Source organism: Melanotaenia boesemani, chromosome 21 (genome assembly GCF_017639745.1).
Source record: "Melanotaenia boesemani isolate fMelBoe1 chromosome 21, fMelBoe1.pri, whole genome shotgun sequence".
Lineage (NCBI taxonomy): Eukaryota > Metazoa > Chordata > Actinopteri > Atheriniformes > Melanotaeniidae > Melanotaenia > Melanotaenia boesemani.
The window spans coordinates 15,481,277-15,503,409 of NC_055702.1; the positions used below are offsets into that span (position 1 = coordinate 15,481,277).

At 38.5% G+C, this 22,133-nt stretch overlaps 1 protein-coding gene across 1 annotated transcript in view; it reads left to right on the forward strand.

Annotated features, from left to right (window-relative positions):
• Window positions 1-445: 445 nt before the first annotated feature.
• Window positions 446-22,133, forward strand: part of LOC121632971 (double C2-like domain-containing protein alpha) — a 29,852-nt gene continuing 8,164 nt past the window's right edge. The window contains exons 1-8 of the mRNA XM_041974813.1: window positions 446-712; window positions 6,272-6,636; window positions 6,892-6,971; window positions 9,929-10,003; window positions 10,251-10,360; window positions 14,331-14,457; window positions 17,605-17,664; window positions 21,744-21,943. Coding sequence (XP_041830747.1) covers window positions 681-712; window positions 6,272-6,636; window positions 6,892-6,971; window positions 9,929-10,003; window positions 10,251-10,360; window positions 14,331-14,457; window positions 17,605-17,664; window positions 21,744-21,943 — 1,049 coding nt within the window. The 5' untranslated portion in view covers window positions 446-680. The remainder of the gene's footprint in view (window positions 713-6,271; window positions 6,637-6,891; window positions 6,972-9,928; window positions 10,004-10,250; window positions 10,361-14,330; window positions 14,458-17,604; window positions 17,665-21,743; window positions 21,944-22,133) is intronic.

A 22,133-nucleotide genomic window follows, 5' to 3' on the forward strand; every position in this document is an offset into this window, starting at 1 on the left:
TTATTATTATTTTTCTTTTTTCTAAATCACTTCCACAGATAACTTCCAAGATGGCTAGTTTACACACCACCTTGTGCACCAGGTTATTCAACAATCTGCTGAAAAATGCCTGTAAATCGGACATCAGCAACAATCCCATACCCACAGAAACTTGACTTGATGCGATTAATTTAAACATTATGTATCAAATTAAGGATTGTGCTCAGGATGAAGCCACTCTTGCTTTTATCTGATGTACTGACATTTAAAAAGTTTAATTAGCCAAAGCTCATAGGAAAGAATGCAGGTCAATCCAACATCCTCCTGTGTGACAAAAACAATCCTTCGTGTGTGTGTGATGATGGTGGGGGGATGTAGGAAGGAATGAAGCAAAACACTTGTGCTACGGACTGTCAAACAATAATTCCCCACTGCCTCTCTCTCTCTCTCTCTCTCTCTCTCTCTCTCTCTCTCTCTCTCTCTCTCTTTCTCTTGACTCCCTCTATCCTCCTCTTCCTTCACCATGCCGCTCTCCCCTCTGCTTCTCCTTTTCATCTCAACTTGAACTATCCGTGCATTCAATTTTTAATGATACGCGTAGAGCTGGCTCAGTCTCTCTCCCCGTCTCCCTCTGCTCTCTGCTTCCTTCTTCATCACCTGTTAGTCTCCCTCTCCTCGCCGCTCTGGAATCCCCCTTTTTTATGAAGAGTTTCACTTTCGTTCTATCACTGAGGTAAGATAACATCTTTACTATTTTATCTTTAAAATGCAGACAGGTTGGTGTAGAGGCTGGAAATTTTTTACTCTTCAAATTTTTCTGGATGAAATATCAGCAGTTTCTTACTTTCTGTTGCAACCATTGCATCCTTATATTGTTTGTTTGGTGTATATATAAGTGTTTTTTTTTTTTTTTTTTTAATCTTTCTTTTTTGTGCATGAGCGTGTAAAAACCAGATTAGGGGACAGACACATAAATCCTGCATTCGACTTCAACAGCAGACAGATGCAACATGTGCCGTCTGTTTAAGTATCTTTTTACCTGCTCTTTCACTTTTCTCTCACACCTTCCAACACACCCACACACACTGGAGTTTACTCATCTCTGGCTGCCCAAAAATAACTTGCCTCTAATTGACAGCCCCTCACTGTCACCGTGCTTAGCTATAAATGATGCTTCTTATTAAGGTCTAATGAGTAGCTACACAGTGAAGCACTGTACCATACTATCTGCCTGTCATCCTGCAGCTTGTTATTTAAAGGTGAACGGAGCCCGCCGCAGGGGCCCATTGTATGTAGGACACAAGGGGGGGGGGGGGGGGGGGAGAAAACCAGCAGAGAGTGATAGAGAATTCCTCACATAGCTACAGGTGGAATGAAGATGTCTGAGAAGGGCTGACAGAGAAATAATTAAATAGAAATAAATATAGAGTGGAAGAGAAGTGAATTATGACAGTGGAGACAGGAAGGTTGAGGATGAGGAAAAGAGCGTCCATGACTGTCATATGACTTTAATGTAAAATGAAGGAGCTAAAAGAGGAGAAGGAAGGGAGATCGCATGTTGGACAGAGATATAACTGAATGTCAGATTCTGCTAGCTTCATTCCTCTTTCTCAAGGATGGAAACCTATGTAACCTCAAATATAAGTGCAAGGGGCCATGCGTCTGCTGTAGTTGCATAAGTAACAGCCACGGGGTTGTCTGTAGCTCTAAGGGACAAACTGGGCCGCTATCTTGTTGCATTTAGGAATTATATAAAGTTGTTCAACCACATGCTATAAAGCTTAGAGCCTTCTATGTTTCACCGTGAAACAAACCTCATGAATGTACAAGTAAAATCTGCATCTTGTTGTTTTGTGTGCACACTGCCACACTTTTTAACAACAAAAGAATGATAAAAAGAGGAGATGAGAGGGTTTCCAGCTGGCAGCATGAGAGCGATCAATCACAATCGCCATGTGAAGCTTCTGCTTTCCAAAGAGCTGCAAGCCCCCGGGCATTGCAGTTGTATGTGTGCAGTTCCTCCTGCTGCTGGTTCTGCTGCTGGTGCTCAAGCTGCTCCAGCTTACGGCCACATCTGCCAGAACTGCAAGGCGAATGACTGCACACATTATGTCAACTGACACCCGCTCACAAAGCTGCATAGTGTGTGCGTAAAGTGGCATGAATTAATGATTTGATGGAAGCATATCTGCATGTCTGTTTGCAGACACGCATGATTGTATTCTTATAATTGCAGGGGCTAATGCATTAATTATTGCCAACTCATCTGGGTTTATTGGTCTTTAAATTCATTCTATAATCATCTTCTTCATCCCTGGGAGCTTCATTAACTTGTTTTCACCTTCACCTTGTCTTGCAATCTCCCACTTCAGATTATTTCAGTGGCTTTAGTTTGGCTTTGTTGTTTTGGCAAACTGAAAGGATTCACTATAACTCTGATAAGTGTGGCGTTATCATCTCCACACATTATTTCACCTCAGCTTTGAAAAGCTTTGTGTGGCAAAAGGTTATCTTGCTCTAATTAATTGAGCTGTAATGAGAGCAATAAAGCTCCAACTTGTTGAAGTCATCGTCCTGGTGAGATATCAAAATGGATGCTGCTTGTTTTCAAAAGGCACATCATCTCCCATCCCAGAGCCAGAGGTCTGTCAAAGTCCTTCCATATAAATGAGTGAAGGGGGTTTCCATGCTGGCACAATGCAGCATGCATCTGCCGTTTGTTTCATCACCAGCCAAGCTAAAGCCGTAAAAGCTGTCATGTATCTCACACTCACGACAGACACTTGACCACACATGACGAATGACCCTCACGGCCTGTAATTCCGCTGAAGGTCAACAGTCAGGGGCCACATTCTGCCAGAGCATCACTGGTCATATTAACTTCATCCTGATAAGTGGATGCTCTGAATTGAATCTTACTGGTTTTGACCCTTGAGAGGAATCTGAATAGAAAACAAAAACAAAGCTATTAAATGTGTGCTTCGTCTGAAATGTGCATGTTACATGTGTTCTCTTTCTTGATGGGAAAAATAATTATTTGGTCTTGTCTTTACACAAAACATCAAGCTGTAGCCTAAAGCTGGTTGTTTATTTAATCTGTATGAAAAAGGAGGTGTAAAAAAACAAGGTTGTGGTTTTATGTGTGAGAATATTTCTCAGATGGGTGTAGAAATCTTGCAAGGGAGTGTGTCCATGCGGTGTTTTTCTGAGAAAAGTGCTGGCAAGGCGTCAAAGCATCTCAACCCAACGCTTTAACTCCAACGCATCCTCACAGAGGTGTGACTAAACATCTGACAATAGGCTTGCAACATATTACTATGGTAAAAGCACAACACTCACAAGTGAGATTTCAGTCTTTGCTGTGATTATTTTTATTTTGCGTACATCTCCAGAAATGAATATCCAGATTTTCAATTGGAAATGGTTTAAAAGGTTACATTAAAAACAGCAGGGTGCTCTGATGTGGCTTCATGCAGCTTTATGCACTCGTCACATTGGAAACAATCATAAAAAGAACATTGGTACCCAGTAAAAAAAACACTGTGGGAATACTACTTACTTGCTAACTTAACAAGCTTTTGTTCTGTTTCACCACGTGCTTATTCTGGCTACATAAAATTTAGCACAAAAAGTGTTTGGTCAATTATTTCTCCCCTTTAATAATGCAAACTAAGTTGTAAGGATCATGCCTTTGTAGAACGAGCAACATGCTCATAGCTAAACATGTGGCTAGTGCCCCAAAAACGTGCCAAAATCCCTTTCAGTACGCTCATATTGTTCACTCTTTGAAATTCAAGTGCTGCCAGATTTGTATCAGTCACAAGTGTATGACTGGCTCCTGATTGGTATTTATTTAATAGACAGAAAAATCAGAATGAGGTTCTGAAGCAAATGGCGATCCCACATCTCCAGAATCTCAGATTCTGGAGAACCAGGATCATCACAGAATACCTCCAGAATTTGGGATGGAGGATGGAAACACCTGCTGTAAGTCCAGACCTCAACCCAAATAAACATGTGTGGAATCAGCTTTGGCATGCTGTACCTGCCAGAGTGGCCAAAACAACCAAGCTGGCTGACCTTCAACAACTCCTGGTTTTGAGGAATGGGATGCCATCCCATAGCTAAATATGACCAGGCTGGTGACCAGCATGAAGAGGTTGTTGTGTATGGATCATCCACACACTACTGAGCTCCCTGATGGTATAAAATGAATAAAGTGTCAAAAGGTTGTTTTTTCCTTGTTGTTGTTATTTTGAGATAATGCAATCATCAAATACATTGAGAAACTCAAGACAGAAGGGAATACCACCAGCAGAATATTGCAGGGTATTTTGGCACATTTTTGGGGGGCACTATCCACATGTTGAGCTGCGCTGCTCATTCCACAGAAACACAATCCTTACAAACTATACCTAATTCTAAAGATGACCAGGCTTTCCAACAATGTATAATACACCAGTTGTTATTGTTAAAAGGGAGAAATATTTAACCAAACATACACTTCCTTACTTTTTGGATTGTACGTTTTGAATAAATGAATTATAGCTTTATTTTGAACTAGTTAAAGTAGTGAAGCAGATATAACAGCAAAACTGCAATATAAAGAATAAGAGCAATCTGCATGTCAGAAAACTGGTAGCAAGAAGTAAAAAGAACTTTTGGACCTCTTTTATTAACGTTCTTTATTACATTTGAGATTAAATAAAGTATATTAACTATGGAGATAAACATATTAGCAGCAATTAAGTACAGATGTGTTTTTTTATTATTCATTTAGAGAAATAATACTAAATGAATATTTAAATATAATATCTAAATATTATTTTCATATACATTTAAAATGGGAAAACAGCAAGTTTTATTATACATATTTATTTTACTTTTATCCTTGTCATTAGTTGCTCTCATATAAACTGCAGTCAACATCAGCTCGTTCATGATGTTCCATGTTGGGAATTTGAGAGAAGAAAAATGTGACATGGGTCAATATTGAATGCCAAAATGAAATTAAGGCCCCATTATAAATTGAATGCCTGGAAGCTGATGCTGAAGCTGGCTTCCCCCTGACATTTCTGTTCTTTCTTTCTTTTTGTTTCCCCCAAAATGGAGTTTATGATGGACATTTACATGTATGTTGATGTTCACAGAAACAATTCCTAAATGAACATTTTCTGGTCTTGTGCAAAGTTGATGGTTTATAATGAAGCTGGTGACTAACATTGGGGAAATTATGTTAAATTAAATATGGTTTTTGTCTGTTTAATACTTGCTGTAGAAAACCAAGAAATCCAAAGCTAATGTTTGAGATAGCATGACAATCCATTTTCACATTATGATATATATTTTTAAAAAATGCAGATTTGAGATAATCTACTCCCGTAATTATTGAAAATGTCCTTTCTTTCTCTTTATCGGCTGCGTTTCCATCCATTTAGTCACCAAAATAGTCAGAATGACCTTAAGACTCCCTGTTTGAGTTTTCGGGATTTCTACATTTCTCATCTCACAGAATTCAGTTCACAAACAGAAGGAAGTGCAAATATTCACAGTGCAAACATTACCTCCTCAGTTTCAATCGATTAATGCAGAGAGAGCAGAAGGTAGTCCAGGGGGGTTGTTCAGTATTGAGGACAGAACGCCCCCTCCAGCCCTGCTGTCTTTAGAAAAGAAAAGCTGTAAGATATTTGCAATCCACCCCCGTGTTTTTGTTTATTTTGGGAAAAGAACAGACACACCAGCCTTGTGGTCAACACGACTCCCTGAAACCTTGGCTTTATATATCCACCAGGACTCCTCTTTCTGGGAGATCTTCTTGTCAAGACTTCCTTCTGTAATTACCTGCCTATACAGGACTGTTAGACATTTTAGATAACAGTCTCAATTGTTCATACACACACACACACCCTGAGCATGATTAGGGTGCAAAGAAGACCCCTTCTGACCATTATCTTTTATCCTGCCTGATAGGCTTGGGTTCTTTTAGATTTATTTAACTGAAATGCAAATTAGTGCACATCCTCTGCTGTATTTTCGTCATCTTATGGGAAAAATCTTTAAAGCAGTCCTCATTATGCCCAAAGAGTTTTAAGTAGGAAAAGCACTTAAAGTAACAGCTTCATGACTTGATTGTCTCTCCACTGATGCAGGAATCATCAGATACATGAAACATCCTGTTCATCAAGTCTTCCTTCTTGTTACAGCTGAATGAATTTGAAAATTTCAATGTTGTGCTGTTGAAAACAAATGTGGTTAATGCTGAGAATATCTCCCACCCCCCCTCCATCCCCAGCCCTATGACCGTGCGAAAAGGAAATCGTCTAGGCATCTCCATCCAGGAGCACATGGCCATCGATGTCTGTCCAGGCCCCATCCGCCCCATTCGTCAAATATCCGCCTATTTCCCTCGCCTCTCGCCCACTTCCTCCTTCTCGGAGCCACTCTCACCCAATCAGTTGACAGCCCCCACTGCACTCAGCCCAGGCAGCGCAGGTCAAGGTGGAGGGGCTGTCGGAGGAGGAGGAGGAGGAGAAGGAGTAAGCAGAGGTCTTTTGTCTCCGCTGCTACCAGGAGCAGCAGGAGGAGGGGGGTCACTGTCAGCCATGAGCAGCATGGACACCTCCATTGAGATTGACAGCTGTGACAGCGATGATAACAGTGAGTCACCTGAAAGTAAAATAATCAAGTTTTAATTGATATAAACATATAGCTACAAAAAAAAAAAAAAAGACTGATTAAAATATTTGAACTACTTCTTTAAACTAAATGTGTTGAAATGTATTTAATATTTCTTGCTGTTGGTATTTTGCCCTGTGATCATGTCTCATCTCTTTTGCTGGTAACAAATTCATCACAAAGTAATTATGGAAGTAACTGGCATACATATTTGACTTTTCATTATCTCCCATCTAGCCTCCTTGGGGACTCTAGAGTTTGACCTACTGTATGAAAGAGCCACAAGCTCTTTACACTGCACAGTCCTCAGAGCAAAGGTAAACAGTGCCCTTGAAAACTCCATTAAAGCCACTGCACGCAGTTTGATTTGTAGAGTTAAAGGTCCACTAACTGAAATAATGCTATTCATTTATCAGTCAGGGTCTCATAGGAGTCAAACATGTATAAAACAAAGAAACTTTAATATACAAACTAGAAGCACTGCTATGGTAGGTAGTCTAACAAGCAAATCGAAACAGAAAACAAGATTAATCAGCGTAGATAGCTGGTAAATAATCATGAAACCAATGACAATCTGGCGAATGGGAACAACAAAACCAGAGGGTACACTCATGATGAGTAACATAACACATGTGTGTAGCAATAAGTAACTTAGAGGAATTAAATCCACCTAACACAGAATATGAAAGCCTCTAAAACCAATAAAACATAAAAAACAAACACAGAGAAAACAAACAAAACTACAAACCATAATATTATTTTTCCTTCATTCATATTCATGTATTCTAATGAATGTGGAGCTGTGTGTCTGAAAGCAGCAGCTCTGCTTTACTTTCACCCAGACTGAAATTTCCCCAGAGACTGAGTCCTGCTTTGATTATTCTCAAAAGTTGGCATGCTAACATTGTAATGAAAGTGAACATGGAAATCATTCCATTATAAGGTAAGGGCTGCCAATTCAAACGTAACAGCTCGAAGAAGTTAGTGTTTCTCTCAGCACTGTGCCAAAGTCTCAGGCTAGCAACATAGCAGCAGATTGTTTTTCTTCTCCCAGCTTGGTGAGACATGAGTCAGAGTGACAGGAGAGAATCTATTTCTACGTTCACACTGTCAGGCCGAAGTGACTCTAATCCAATTTTTTCCATTGACGTGCGACATATCTGATTTTTCAAGGCTGTGTGGACACAGAAATCCATCGTCAAGTATGATTTTTATAGTTTCTTAATGGGGATTTTTTTTTTTTTTTTTTGTTTGCCAAAGATTAAATAAAGTCTAGTGCTAAATGTGTGAAAGATACTCTGGCATTCAGTCCACTTTTAGAACAAGTGTCTTCCTGCTTTCTGTTCAGTGCTTGTCCCTTTATAAAGCAATGACGTAACAAATATATATAAACTCATGTCTTTACGCAGAACTGACGTGAGCTTCCAGCTCTCTGCTTTGCTTTTCATGCACTGAGCTTCCCACACATCACCATCAAGATGAAAATGGAATTTTTTTTCCTGTAGTTTATCCATAAATTTACATTTATGTTTCTGCATTTTCTCTCTTTGCTAGATAGTGGACACTCAGATCTAAAACTCCTGAACAGCTTCTTCCCTCAAGCCATTGTTACACCAAAATCTGTGACCCGTAAGAATCTGTTACCACAGGGGACAATAGTGTTCATTTCTCTGCATTTACATCTTAGAAAATGAGCAAAGTCTTGAAAATACTTGTATTGAAATTAGAGTTCATTTTAATGCGGGTAGAGTAAAGTCACACACAGAGATGGTGACCACTGTGATCCTGGCTATGTGACATATTATGTCAGAAGAGTCCAGACTATAGGAGGGGTGACAGAGGTCACCATTTCTGATAGTCATTAAAATATATGAGTTTACATGTCTTTCTGCCATGTCATCCACATATTTACTGCAAAACCCTCCAATTCTGAATTGTTCATGCTCTCCTCATGCATGTGAGGGTTTCCTCTTGATACTCCGGATTCCCCCCACAGTCCAAAAACATACACGAAAGGTTAATTTGTGATTCTAAATTCCCCCTTTGAGTAAGTAAGAGCATGCATTGTTGTTCATCTTAGTTATCTCTGTTAGCTCTGTGAATAGGTGACTTGTCCACTCCTGCATGAAAGGGCTGGGCAATATTACAAATTTAAGTATCGATCCCATACCAAGTATGTCATGATTATGATCACTAAAGATTTTATTCATTCATTCATTCATTATCTTGACCGCTTATTCCATTATGGGTCGCGGGTGAGCTGGAGCCTATCCCAGCATTTTAACAGGTCAGAAGCAGGGTACACCATGGACAGGTCACCAGTCTGTCGCAGGGCCAACACAGATAGACAAACAACCATTCACACGCACACTCTCTCCTAGAGAGGATTTAGAATAACCAATTAACCTATCATGCTTGTCTTTGGACGGTGGGAGGAAGTCGGAGAACCCGGAGAGAACCCACGCATACACGGGGAGAACATACAAACTCCACACAGTTTACAAAATATTTTAGTCAACAGCTTTTTCTGTTTGTAAACGATATAAAATAACCTCAACAATGCAACAAAATAATTAAATAACTCTTTTATTCCTTTGTATCACATACAACTGAGAAAAATAAAGTCAGTTGTAAAAAGTTAAACCTGCCATTGGCTGCCTCTCATTCACTTTCTTTTGCTTTTTGCTCTCAAAACTCTCTGCAAGAAAACTATCAATTTCATCACTCTGGTATTGAACGATACCAGTGTGATGAGACTGGTATCGCTCAATAAGATACTAGCCTTGGCATCAATAGTAATGATATTTGGATTGATCCGCCCATCCCTACCACATGATCCTGAAAGGGATAAAGTTGCTGTGAAAAATGAGTGAATGAATCCACACATGTAATAACACAAAGAAGAATTCCAAATGGTGGTCTTTGTGTTATATAGCGGTGGAACATCCTTTTTTAAGTTCATATTATGAAGTTTGAAGAAAGGTATTATAATATATAGAAGGAAAACTTTTACTCCCAATGAAAGTATTACAGCTTCTGAATAGATAAAACATTTTTATCTTTAACCGTTGCCTTTTACACCATTTCTCCCTGACTTCCTGAAACCATAAATGTTAGACTGAAACACCCACACCACCTTCGTTCATCTGGACTTCATATTCAATTTTAAACAAATCTCCCAACTCACAGCCTGATGGTTGTTTAAGAAATCATTTCTACTGTTGGAAGTTTGCAGTCATTTTCTATGCTTCACATCTTATATCTTCTCTGTAAGGGTTTGAAGCCAATGGATTTCAATGGTTTAGCTGATCCCTACGTCAAGCTGCACCTGCTGCCGGGAGCCTGCAAGGTCTGATTTTATTATCAGGACAGTTCTGAAAGAGATTTTGAGTTACCAGTCACCAAGAGCTTTTGAGTTTACTTTTCAGTTGTGCTCTCATTTTAGAGCTGTAGAATAAAAATGCAGTTGCAGATGAATAAATCAGCAGTAAGTCTAAGTGACCTTGGAGTCAATAATATTTTAAGTAGTTTGCTGTTTGCACATATGGAAATGAAGCTTGGCTTGATATTTCCTTCTCTCTGCTGCGATTTAACAGGCTAATAAACTGAAAACCAAAATTGTTCGAAACACGCTGAATCCTGTGTGGAATGAGACTCTGACCTACTGTGGCATCACTGAAGAGGACATGTACCGCAAAACTCTCCGGTAAATATTTTCTGTGCACAGTGTTATTTCTGTCCACTTCATGTCCATCCCTTCTGTTTTTCCTCATTCAAGATCTGACTCATGCTTACAAAGGATTTCTTATCATCTGTCTAAATCACAGACTCTTTTGCTCTCAGTTAAAAGGGCTTTCTCTGTTTCTCGTTGTGCCTTTTCTTCTTCTATCTCTGCTGATCCTTAGATCTTTCCCTGTCACCCCATGGTCGTTCCCACCCGTCCTCAAATCTCTCCTGCCCACTAGGATCACGAAAGAATCTCCCCTAATTTTTCCAAGCCATCCCTTTCTCTTTGTCTTTCTTTCCGTCTGGTGTCTTGTCTTCTCTTTTTCCAAGTTGCAGTGACAGATTGAGGTCAGACTAAGCACTGCGGGGTGTTTTAATTTCATTGACCCCCCTCTGGAGGTGACGAAAGCTGTGAATGGTTTCTGCTTGTGACTAAAGCTTGGCCATGGTACACGTGGGAGTTGGATCTAAATAGGATCGACGGGTGATTTCTGGAGGGAGATTAGAGAGACTGGTCCTACTACTGACCCATGACACAGAGTTAATCCAACAAAGCCATGTAAAAATCCAGAAATAGGAAGTTTAACTCAGGGAAACAAATTGACATCACCTTCTCCAAAACGTTTGTTTTTTATCATGACATTTCAACCGGGACTTTTTATTTTTGAAATATAATGATCTTGACGCACATGGACACATCATCAAGGATGTTTCCTAGGTTCCTCTGGAGTTTGACATTTGACATTGCATTTTCTTTTTGTTTGTTTTGCAAAGCTACATTCTGTACAAGTGCGGTAAAATAGCAGAAACATTCTTAAAAGCATGGTCACAGTTTGGTATCCACTTCTCTTAAAAAAAGGTCATCAAAGAAAAAGGGGGCCAAATTCAGCTCACCTAACTTCAGTTCTAGTTTTACATACCAGAGCATAATGATGGAAAAAAATCATCCTTAGATAAATAAAAAGTTCATTACACCTATTAATGCAGAAGTATCAGCACTTTGCTGGTCTGTGGCATTCAGGTGTGTACTAACACATTGTTAAGGTGGAAAGACATCAGCGATGATCTTAGAGAAGCAAATGCTGCTTCACATCAATTTTGGGAGGGTTATAAGGATCTTTCCAAATAGTTTAGAATCCAACATTTTACAATGAGAAAGATTATTAACAGGGCAGGGGCGCACATTTAAGACAGGTGCCAGCAAGTTCACCCAATCTCAGTGTGTGTAATACTTTTAGGAAAATAAAATCCCAATAACTTCATCTTTTATTCTTTGTACAGCAAGCAGATTCACTTATAAAGTTCATGACACTGCAGCTAGAAAAAGACTAGACATGAAAAAGCTGCCAGAATAATGCCCCTTCTCTCTTTAAATCATTTTTTTGACCTGGCAGTCATTGAGGCAACCATGAGCTCCTCAGTATACCAAAGTACTCTCAGTTCAAATGTGAGATTGGCTTGGCTGAAACTGGATTATATGAGTAGAAAATCCTAACTACACCAACAAATCTTTGACGTAATGACCAACGTGTATCAGTGGCCAGATCTGAAACATGAAATAGTTGAGTCTGCTGTGTCCCTTCTTGTAGATGACTTATTTGTTGTATTTCCTGTCGTCCAGCTGGCTTCCAAGGTATTTGTATTCCTCCATGAATCATGGGTTCTCCTTCGTTTTTCACACTTCTTCTGCTTTTTGGCTTAGTTTAATAATGACACAGTCTAATACGTCATGTGTTGTAGATCTGAGGTTCATCTAGAGGATTTATTTTAAACTCTTTTATGTATAGTGTCCACTACGGTGGAGAATCATTTCACAGCTCTTTTCTAATATATTTATGGCTTGGGATGACATATTTGTACGTTTGCCACTTCACTGGACATCAGTGAGTCATCAAATACACCACCAGTCATAAGTTTGAGAAGACTTTCCCATTAAACCCAATGGGAAAATTTGCCTAAACAGTTTTTTACTTGCTGTTATATTGTTTTGCACTCCCAGGCCACCCTCGTTTCTTAAAAATTCATGCATGAAAGATTATGTCCCACTACATAGGAAAGCCTGAAAGAAGATGCATTACCTTTTCGCTCCCCACATTAAAAGATACAATATATAGTGAAAATAAAAATGCTGTGGGCTCCAAACTGCACTGTACTCTCTATCTTAAGGGTGTTGCACAGATTCCCTTGAAAGGTTTCTTTGGTGAAGGGAAATGTTAAGGCATTTACTTCTGAAATAAATTATACAGTTGACCTGTTACCATCTCCAGAGACATTGTGAGGGTTGCCTTTGTTCTGCTACATCTGGCCCAGGACAGCTTGCCATCAATGATGGAACAATGACTTCTATATTATACCAGCAAACTCTAAGTGAAAATTTCAGAACATCTGTTTATGAATATCAGAGAAAGTGGGTCACGCAACAGAGCGACCTGTACATAAGTGGGTCTAACCAAATGCTTGAAAGGCAAGTAAGGAGGAAGGAGTTCTACCAACATCTCACAGCCGAAGCTGTTCTGTAACACAAGAAAGGGATAAAAATTCAAGAAGTGTAATAGTGAACTGTTTCCATAACTTAACTAAGACAAGTTACAATGAGGCGTCATGCATCATGTCGGCAGTGGCATAATAGCTATTGAAGTGAGTGTTGAGCAGCACACAGTGTCAGTCATTTAATAAACAAGACTGACATGAAATTGTAAGTTGGTGACATCATGGATCAGATTAATAAACCTGTGTTGTTTAAATGATAAAAACAGGCTATAATAAATTCAGACTGCCAGTATGATTGTAAAATGTTTAGGTTATTTCAAACTCTCTAACTGTACCCTTTCATCTGGATGACATTTGTTCCCTCACACTTGACTCCTCAACTTATCAAAATCTCCCTCCCCACATCCTCTAACACGTTTTTTCTCACACCATTTTTCATATCTCAGCTCTGGATGACTTAATCTCTTTTTGTTCTCCCCACTTCCATCACTCTTGTCTTCACACCACAGTCACTTTCTTTATTTGGTTCATTCTTTCAGCTGCTGTTTGAAATTTTATGGGATTTTTTTTTCTGCTTAATACATAATCACATAACGTGGGAGACGTAACCAGTAGTTACTGCCCCCCTCCAACCAGCAACCAACTGGTTAAGTCTCCCACATTTCTGTGATACTGTGGGGTATTTTTTTAGTGAAAACTGAAAGCAGCAGGTGACTGCAGCATTTCATTCCTGTAGTTATGAATTTAGTTAGAAGCCAAATAAAACATCAAGCTGAGAAGGAGCCCGTTCATGTCAGGTTTTCTCCAATGGCAGATCACTTTCTTTCACATTTCCATAAGCTCTGAAAAAAGGGACCCTCAGTGGATTTCAGTTTGCCTGGAGCACGCCAATTTGCATACATATTTAAATGAATCCTTCTGTTTTTAACCTCTCCTTCTCACCCACGTCACTCCATTCTCACGTGGCATCATTACAATTTCACATCTAAAGCCATCCCTCCATTTACCTCACTCTTCGGTGCAGTTCCCACCCACCAATGCCTTTCAGCTGACATCAGGACAGGTATAAGAGTTCATCAGGGCCATAAATATGGATAGACTTAACCTTATATGATGCACTTCCACACTTTCTGGATTCCCTCTGGAGGAGAAATGGTAATTATGGGTAGAACATGTATACACATTGAATATGCTTGAGTTATTTCTGACTGTGGTTTCTCACTTAGGTCACATTTACTTTCTTATTTCATAGTATTGTTGCGTTACGTGATAATGTCTTATGTTTGTTGACAACCACACTCCTACACATTTAAACACAAAAACACTTGATCTGTTCATTTTAAATATTCCATCTCTGGCTCTCCTGTTTTTTGTTTGTTTGTTTTGTTTTATTTTATATTCATGCTTTATTTAATGTTCTGTTGTTATTTATTTCCCTTCGCTGTGGCTCTGCCTCCCAGGGTGTCTGTGTGTGATGAAGACAAGCTGACGCATAATGAGTTCATCGGGGAGTCGAGGGTGGCCTTGCGCCGTGTGAAGCCTGACCAGACCAAACACTTTAACATCTGTCTGGAACATCCACCTCCTGTGAGTAGAAAAGGGGGAGGAAATAAAAGGAGGACAAGAAAGCCTGAAAAATGGAAATGAGAAAATTAATGTTTGTGTGTGAGAGATAAATGACTGGAGGGCAGTGTAGTATTTGGTATACTAATGCTTTCTGTGTGACTCACAAGGGAGCTTTCTAAGTAAAGATGTGGGGAAAAAGACATACATAGGGAGAGTGATGAGAAGGGTTGGGAAGGGGGGAGCTTGTTTACTTTCCACCAGGGAAGCACTGAACATTGAAGCACACCAATCCACTACTATCCTGGCTTTCATTACATATAAAACAACTGCATGTCCCTACAACAAGCTGATACATATTGAAAAGCAAGAGCTGAGCAAATGCTTGCAGAAAGCAGTGGGAAACAATGTCTTCAGATACCTCAAATGATCCAAAACCCCTTTTTTATTAGAGTCCAGAGCCCTTTGAGAGTAAACAGACAGATCTTCTATAGAAACACATCTCACACACATTTAAAGCACATATCAGTTTGAATGTTTTAAAATAAAGTAAAATACTGATAAAGATATTTAAAGTTGAAACATTCGGAAATGTTATTATTACATTATTACCATGGTGTCAGCATATACAGTATTGATATCTGAAGACATTAACACAACGGAGCACCATACAAAGATTCAAAGTGTTTATTGTCATTCACCCGGTAAGGAACAAGTTTCTTTGAGGAAAAAAATTCTTACTTTGACGTCCACACAGAATGCCATAAAAGATTATAAAATAAAAATAAACAACTTTAACAAACTAGATAGAAGTATTTTAAAGTTTTATTTTTAATTTTACATTATAAGTGTATGTATATCTAAATTCACATTGTCATTGCAGTCTGCTACAATTATATTGTATATCTCATGTCCACCTAATATTGTGCATCCCTAAATAGCACTTACTGGTACATTGATATAACTTTTGGAAAAAAAATCTGTCAAATTTATTACTATAAATTATTTTCAATTAAAATATGTATAAATTAAGTAATAATGTTTTAAAAAGTTTGGAAAATCTAGGGAAATTTGGCTTATTTGTAATTTCCAGAGTGTTAGATGAGAAGACTGATATCACTCTCACTATCAGGAAATAACTGATGACATAAAAAAAAGAAATTTATATGAACTAGAAGCACTCAGAGAGTACAGACTTATGTTAAGCCTTTTATTTTTTAGCCAAAGATTGTAGGCTTTATTTTTGAGTTAGAAGCTCTAATGACAAAATTATACCTGTCTCCTTGGTAAAAAGTCCTTGTTTCTTTTTTCCATTTCTGAAATTTCCTGAAAATGTCACCCAAATCTGTCCATAACTTTTATAGTTATGTTGCTAACAGACAGACAAATTAATGCTGCCAAATACACGACCTCTGCATGCCCGTTGTTTGTATTTGAAAAACAAACAAAAAAAAAACAAACACTATGCCATCACATTGGGTTTTAATCTGAGTCTTGTAGACAAAGATGCTTCAACCTCCTGAAGTACCACAAACCAAATTTTATCTTTTATTCATAAGGCAATCACTCCTGCATGTCACCAGAGCTTTTGAGCTCTTTTACAAATATTGCAGATTCCAATCTACACACATCTTGCTTGCTTTCTTAATGAAAGAAAGCGTTGTTGATTAGCGTTGCGTAGTATAAACTCTCCCTCTCTACCACTTGGTTCCCGAATCTGACCATACAAACCACTGAACCTGATTATTTAATTGGTTTTTTTCTCAGTTTAACCATTTAACTTAAGCTTTTTTGTTTTGTTTTGTTTTGTTTTTTACCTGCTGCTTGTATAATCTATGTAATGCTCACAGGCTCTTGGCAGTAGTCTTTATCTTAACAAACATTTTGTTCATTGTGAATTTTTTAATCTCTTTTCTTCAAAATGTCAACATTTTCCTTAAGAAGTAGCCTGATACTACTTTTTAAAGCTGCGTCTTATACAAAAGGTCTTTATACGTAGCTTTTGATGGCTAGGAAACTCTTTATAAATACTTTACAAGTCATTTATTGCATTAATAAAAGAATTAAAAGAGGTTGCCAGGTTGTGTATATCAAAGGCAGACCTTGAGAAGGTAGAATTTGTTTTTAGAAAAATGATAACAAGGGCACACAAGCTGATGCTTCCACAAATTCTTTCTATGTAGAAAGCTAAGCCCTACATTCCTGTGTGAAAATGAAAACATTTAAAGCCTTAAACTATTCTGCTGTAATGGCTTCTGCTTTTTCCATCAAATGTTTGAATCTGGGTGGATGGTTTGGACTCTGACAGTGAGAGATAAAGCCAAGCTCTCACCATCTGCTGAAATTCACCCAGAAAGTGCTGGACAGTGTCATGATCTTTGCAGGCCAATCAATTTAAAGCAGAAAAAGGGAAGGCTATTTATTTACAGTACGGAGAAATGGGAGAGGGGCTGCCCCACATTAATGCTAACAAACTGAAGGTACAAGTTTTGTAATTGTGTTTTTTAAACATTTTAATGCCCTCACTGAGGAAAAAACACTAACATTTGCCTTATTTGAGCCAATGTACCCAAACAGTACATATAATCAATATCATCTGGTAATATTTACCCATTTATTTGATTATTCCCTCATGCAAATTAAAAATAAAGTGGGAATCATACTCTTGAAGCCCACAAATAGGCTTTTTGCAGGCTAAATCTCAGCCAAGTCAGACATGGGAATCGGGTGCAGAGGAAAATGAAAGGTGAGGAGAAAGAGTATGAGTAGAGGGGGGCCAGCAGAGTGTCAACAGACAGCGAGTGAGATGAGAAACAAATAGATTAAAAACTAAAAGCAGGAGCGGGTGGGAAGCAGGGGGCAATGTGTGTGAAAAGATGCAGGAGGGTGCTAGGGTTTTGTTCTCTGTATGTTAGAAAGCACTGCTGGTATTAGATTGTCCCTCTGAGGCTTGTGGCCTCTTTACGATCAAACACTAAAGCCCCTCTGTCATCTTGCAAACTAGAATCTGTGTCAGGCCTGTAATTTTCAAAGTGGCTTCACCTCCACATTGATATCTCTCTCCCTCTCTCTTCATTCTTTGCTCATCTAACCTCCTTACATAGCTCTTCTGCCAGTCATTCTTACTTACCATTTATCTCATTTTCTTCTATTTGTCTGCTCCGCCTCCAGCTGCCTTCACCAACTGCGATGAACACAGCCCTGAGAGGAATCTCCTGCTACCTGAGAGAGGTGAACAGCAAGACTCCATATGCGTTTGGTTCAATGTGACCCTCTTTCTGTTTGTCTCTTTAGACTGTGTTTTTTAACTTGCCTTTAAAGGCAACAAAGTTGTTTTTTTTTTTAGTTTTACTCACCTACAGCTAATCTCCGTAAATGGTAGCTGCAAATCAGATGACTGATGATCCATTGGTGTGCATATCTGATGTCCAGATATCTGCAGGTTACATTTAAAGCATTAAGAAGTTTCTGTTCCCTCTAGTGTTAAACCATCAAATGATGGCTAATCCCACACTGACATAAGACTATGTACCCACTTTTAAATAATCTAATTTTCTTACTTTCATTTCATTGCAAATTGCTTTCATTGTAAACACATTTTATGTCCAATAGTCTTAATTTTTAATATTTTGATAGAAACGATTTCAATGTTTGGAGTGATGCTCATACGACACTGAACTGTCCAACAATTTTCTGAAGCTCAACTGAACAGAAGGACCTAGGAAACTGGTATGTTGCCTAATTTCCAGGATGACAGGATCTGGGACAATCACTAACGTTTCTGTTATATCCATGTTTAAATAAAGAAAAGAGCCATTTTTTTTATTTTGTTCAGGCACTTAGCTGGTTAATTTATAATACAGTATAATTGATAACAATAACACAGTATAACTGGACATCGTCTGCATAGAGATAGTAAGAAATGTTATTGTAACATTTCATAATTCGGCCTAGTAAGAATATATATCATTAAAAGAGAACTGAACCCAACTCAGAACCCTGAGGTACCCCACAAGACAAAGCTGCTATTTTGGACATCACATGATTGCTAAAACAATGAAAAATCTATTTAAATAAAATTACAGATTGTTGCTGCCCTACATCTAAATAATTACTCAAATTCAAGAATTTATCACAAACATATAATCCCAGCTTATCACTGTGCGAATCATGTGATAATCTGTCATGTAGACCAGTTGTCAGTCTGGAAATGCTCTTTTACTCTAAGCTGTGAGGCTGTGAATATATCTGATTTTCACACATAAGCTACTTGTACAAAAAAGTACCTAATGTGGTACATAAAGCAAAAAATCCACCAGGGTCAATTTGGCCCTTAAAAATGGTCCTTGACAGATAGGGTTTGCAGTACTGGATTTAAAGCACTGAATTTGACAGTAAAATTACAATATTTGATAGTCCAGGGAAGCAAAATCCCTGGTATGACTCTTCTTTAGGCTGCTGTATGATCAGTGCTGCAGCCCTGACACTCCAGTAAGGAGCAATGTTTCACACTTCAGTGGATGTAATTTGCCCTACCTTGTACCTCAGGCCTTGGTTGAAATGGAAAAGACCCAGGGCTGAAATAATGTTTCAGTCCTTGAAAATAGATCCAAGCCTTTTAGGTTCTTAGTGATTTTAGTCAAAATATGCCTTTAATAAAGTCTATTTTACAGCTGGATTGTCACTCCAATTACAAAAGCAAAATAGACTTTAGTTAATTAAATTCTCATTGCAACAATAATAAACAGGTAACTTTCTCTTCTGTAGATAATTTGGCTTTGAAACACATTTTGCATGATTTCTTTCACCTCAACAGCACAGTGACATTAAATTGTCATTAGCCACATCTGTTCAAACCCAAACACTACTGTCGTTGAGGAAAAGTGAGCTATAAGAGCTATAAGAGCTAAAAGAGCGTCAATCACGCCGATGGCAAAGACAAGTCTTTGAACAACTCAAAGGCATTAACCTTTACATCATTTTAAGGTTGCTTATGGGTTTAGAATTTTTTATGGATTACATCAAACTGTTACCAAAGCATTTGACAACAAGTGGAACAACAAAGCAGATTCAAAGTGACAGATGAAAGAAAGCAGAGAAGCACCAAGAGAGGACAGAGAAGATTATGTTCTCTCAGGCCTGTCCCTCACTCTCGTAGCCTACAGCACAAATACATGTTATTTATAGGAAAGATTCAGCTCTTTAAGGGTTTGCATCACTGTAGATGCATGATTTTCACAAGCTGTTTTCACTGTCACATCAGAAAACTGAAGAAAAAAAAAACTCTGCTCCAATCTCTCCACCTTTATATCGCCCTATCTCTCATTAACTCTTATCTTTAGGTAAGTGGTGGACACAGCCATGATGATCAATATGCCACATGTCTCTTTATACTCCTGCCTCGCTTTTTTAAGTGTTTCAACAGCTTGCACCTTCCTTTTTCCTTATTCTCTCTATTTTTTTCCTGTGGAAATCAACATTTGTGCCAACAGCCAGTTCTCCATCTGTCCTTAGTGAGATGGAGACTTCAGAACTCGCAATTAGTGAGGATAATTTGTACCAGGTTGCAATACAACAGCCCAGACCTTCACAGATCGATAGATAGCAAGTCATTAGGGATGTGGAAAAAAATAAGCAACAACGTGGAGCCAGCTACATTTCACAGTGACAGATGAATAGGAAGTGGAAAATTTGTCAGAGGGCTTGTAAGGCAACACCATTGGAGAACATGTAGTGGAAGACACAGACACTTGTTTAATGAGGTTGAAAGACCACACTGGTACTGTGGTTTGTACCTTTGCTTAATCAACCTAACAGATGAAGTTCCAAAATATCTGAAAAAATGGCCAATCTCTTGTTTACACATAGCAAGAATACATTGAATCTTTTTGTTTTGTGTTTGTATCCACACAGTTAGCATAGCTTAGCACCATGACTGGAAATAGTAGCAAACAGACTGCCTCTGCCCAAGGTAACAAATTTATTAATGAACCTGTTACAGTCCACCAGTCCAGAACTAACACTCTTTTTTAATATAGTTATTTTAGCTTTGTTTAGCTCTCCACATACTCCTGAGGGGCAAATCTGGCTCTATGCCTTCTAAGTGCTCAACTATGTTTACTAGTGTGCTGCTGACTTTGTGTGTCATTTGGTGCTGCAGGAACATACACAGAGCTTTGTCTCTGCAAGCAGCTGTTTACTGTGTCTGGAAACTAATTTGAAACAAGAGAATATGAAACAATAAAGCTAAGACAGGCTGTAGAAAAAGAAGATTTTTCTCTTGCGTTGTGCACGGGCATTTTATGTAAAGCTGCCACCCATATAAAAAAATTGGGACCTTATCACAGTATAACATGATAGTTTTATCACAGTGTCTTCCAGACTTCACCATGGTAAAATCTCTCCTTGTTTCAGCCTGATTCCATGACAAATGCTCACAAAACAATTGCTCACAACTCAAAGAAAAAGAGACAGACTCTCACAAATTGTTTTAAAATCTATATTTACTGTGAAAAATGATAGTATACAAATATACAAATATGAAACATGTCCACATTTCACACTGGTGAGAGTGAAAAGGGCTTTGACCCCTTTATAGATGCTTGTATACTTCTTTGGTTCTTTTTACCAATCACACCACATTTCACACTTTGTTCATCACATTTTACACTTATTGTTTTGAGAACTGACACAACATAATCACACAGCTTGGGTACTTTTATAGATGAGTTGCTCAGAAAAAAAACACCAACTGTGTCATTAGAGTAGTTCAGGATACTCACTTTATTGAGTATTTTTGAGTAGTTCTGGTATATAATGAGCTAGGACTTGTGTCCATATATAAGGATAATAAGACTGACAGGTACTGTAGTTGGTCACACTCAACATGGAGACAATCAAGACACACAAAGGTGGACACAAGCTTAGGCTTGAATGTGAAAATGTCTTATGTGACATGCATCAGAATGTTAAGTTTTTCACTTTTTTTCTTTTGAAAAAAAAAGATTGTAAAACAATTTGTGAGCATTTGTCTTTCCACCTTCAGCTAACTTAGTCCTATTTGGTAACCTAGACATTTCTCTGATCCATTGTATGCACAGTTTTCTCATTTAAAGATGAAAACAATTTATATTCAACGTTTTCACCACAAAACTTATCATATTATAACACAAGAAGGCCCTCTATCTTTTATTCGGATGATGGCTCTATGCTTCTGTAGCATATTAATGGTGGGTTTTAACTAAACAAAAACAGCACGTCTGATTTTATGTGTGTTTTTCTGTTTGTTTGTTTTTTCTTCCCTCCTTCAGTGGGAGACTGAGCAGCAGAGAAGTCTGGAGGAAAGAGGCCGTCTGCTGCTCTGTCTCCAGTACCTCCCCCCAAACAGTGAAAGTGATTTGAAGGGCGAGGCCAAGGAGCGCGCTCGTGGGGGGTTGTGTGTGGGCGTCAAACGCTGTGCCCACCTGGCAGCCATGGACGTCAATGGTTTCTCCGACCCCTACGTTAAAACGTAAGAATGAAATCAAATTGGCATTGATGAGCCAGAACATCAAAGCTGCTTTATAAACTTCAGATAATACATATGCCACCAACACACTCTCATCAATAGTACCCATTAGAATCGGTACCACGATGTGAGGGAACCAGGAAACCCAGTTTATAGTTCGAGTTTATCCCTAAACAGTGACTTTGCCCCATGA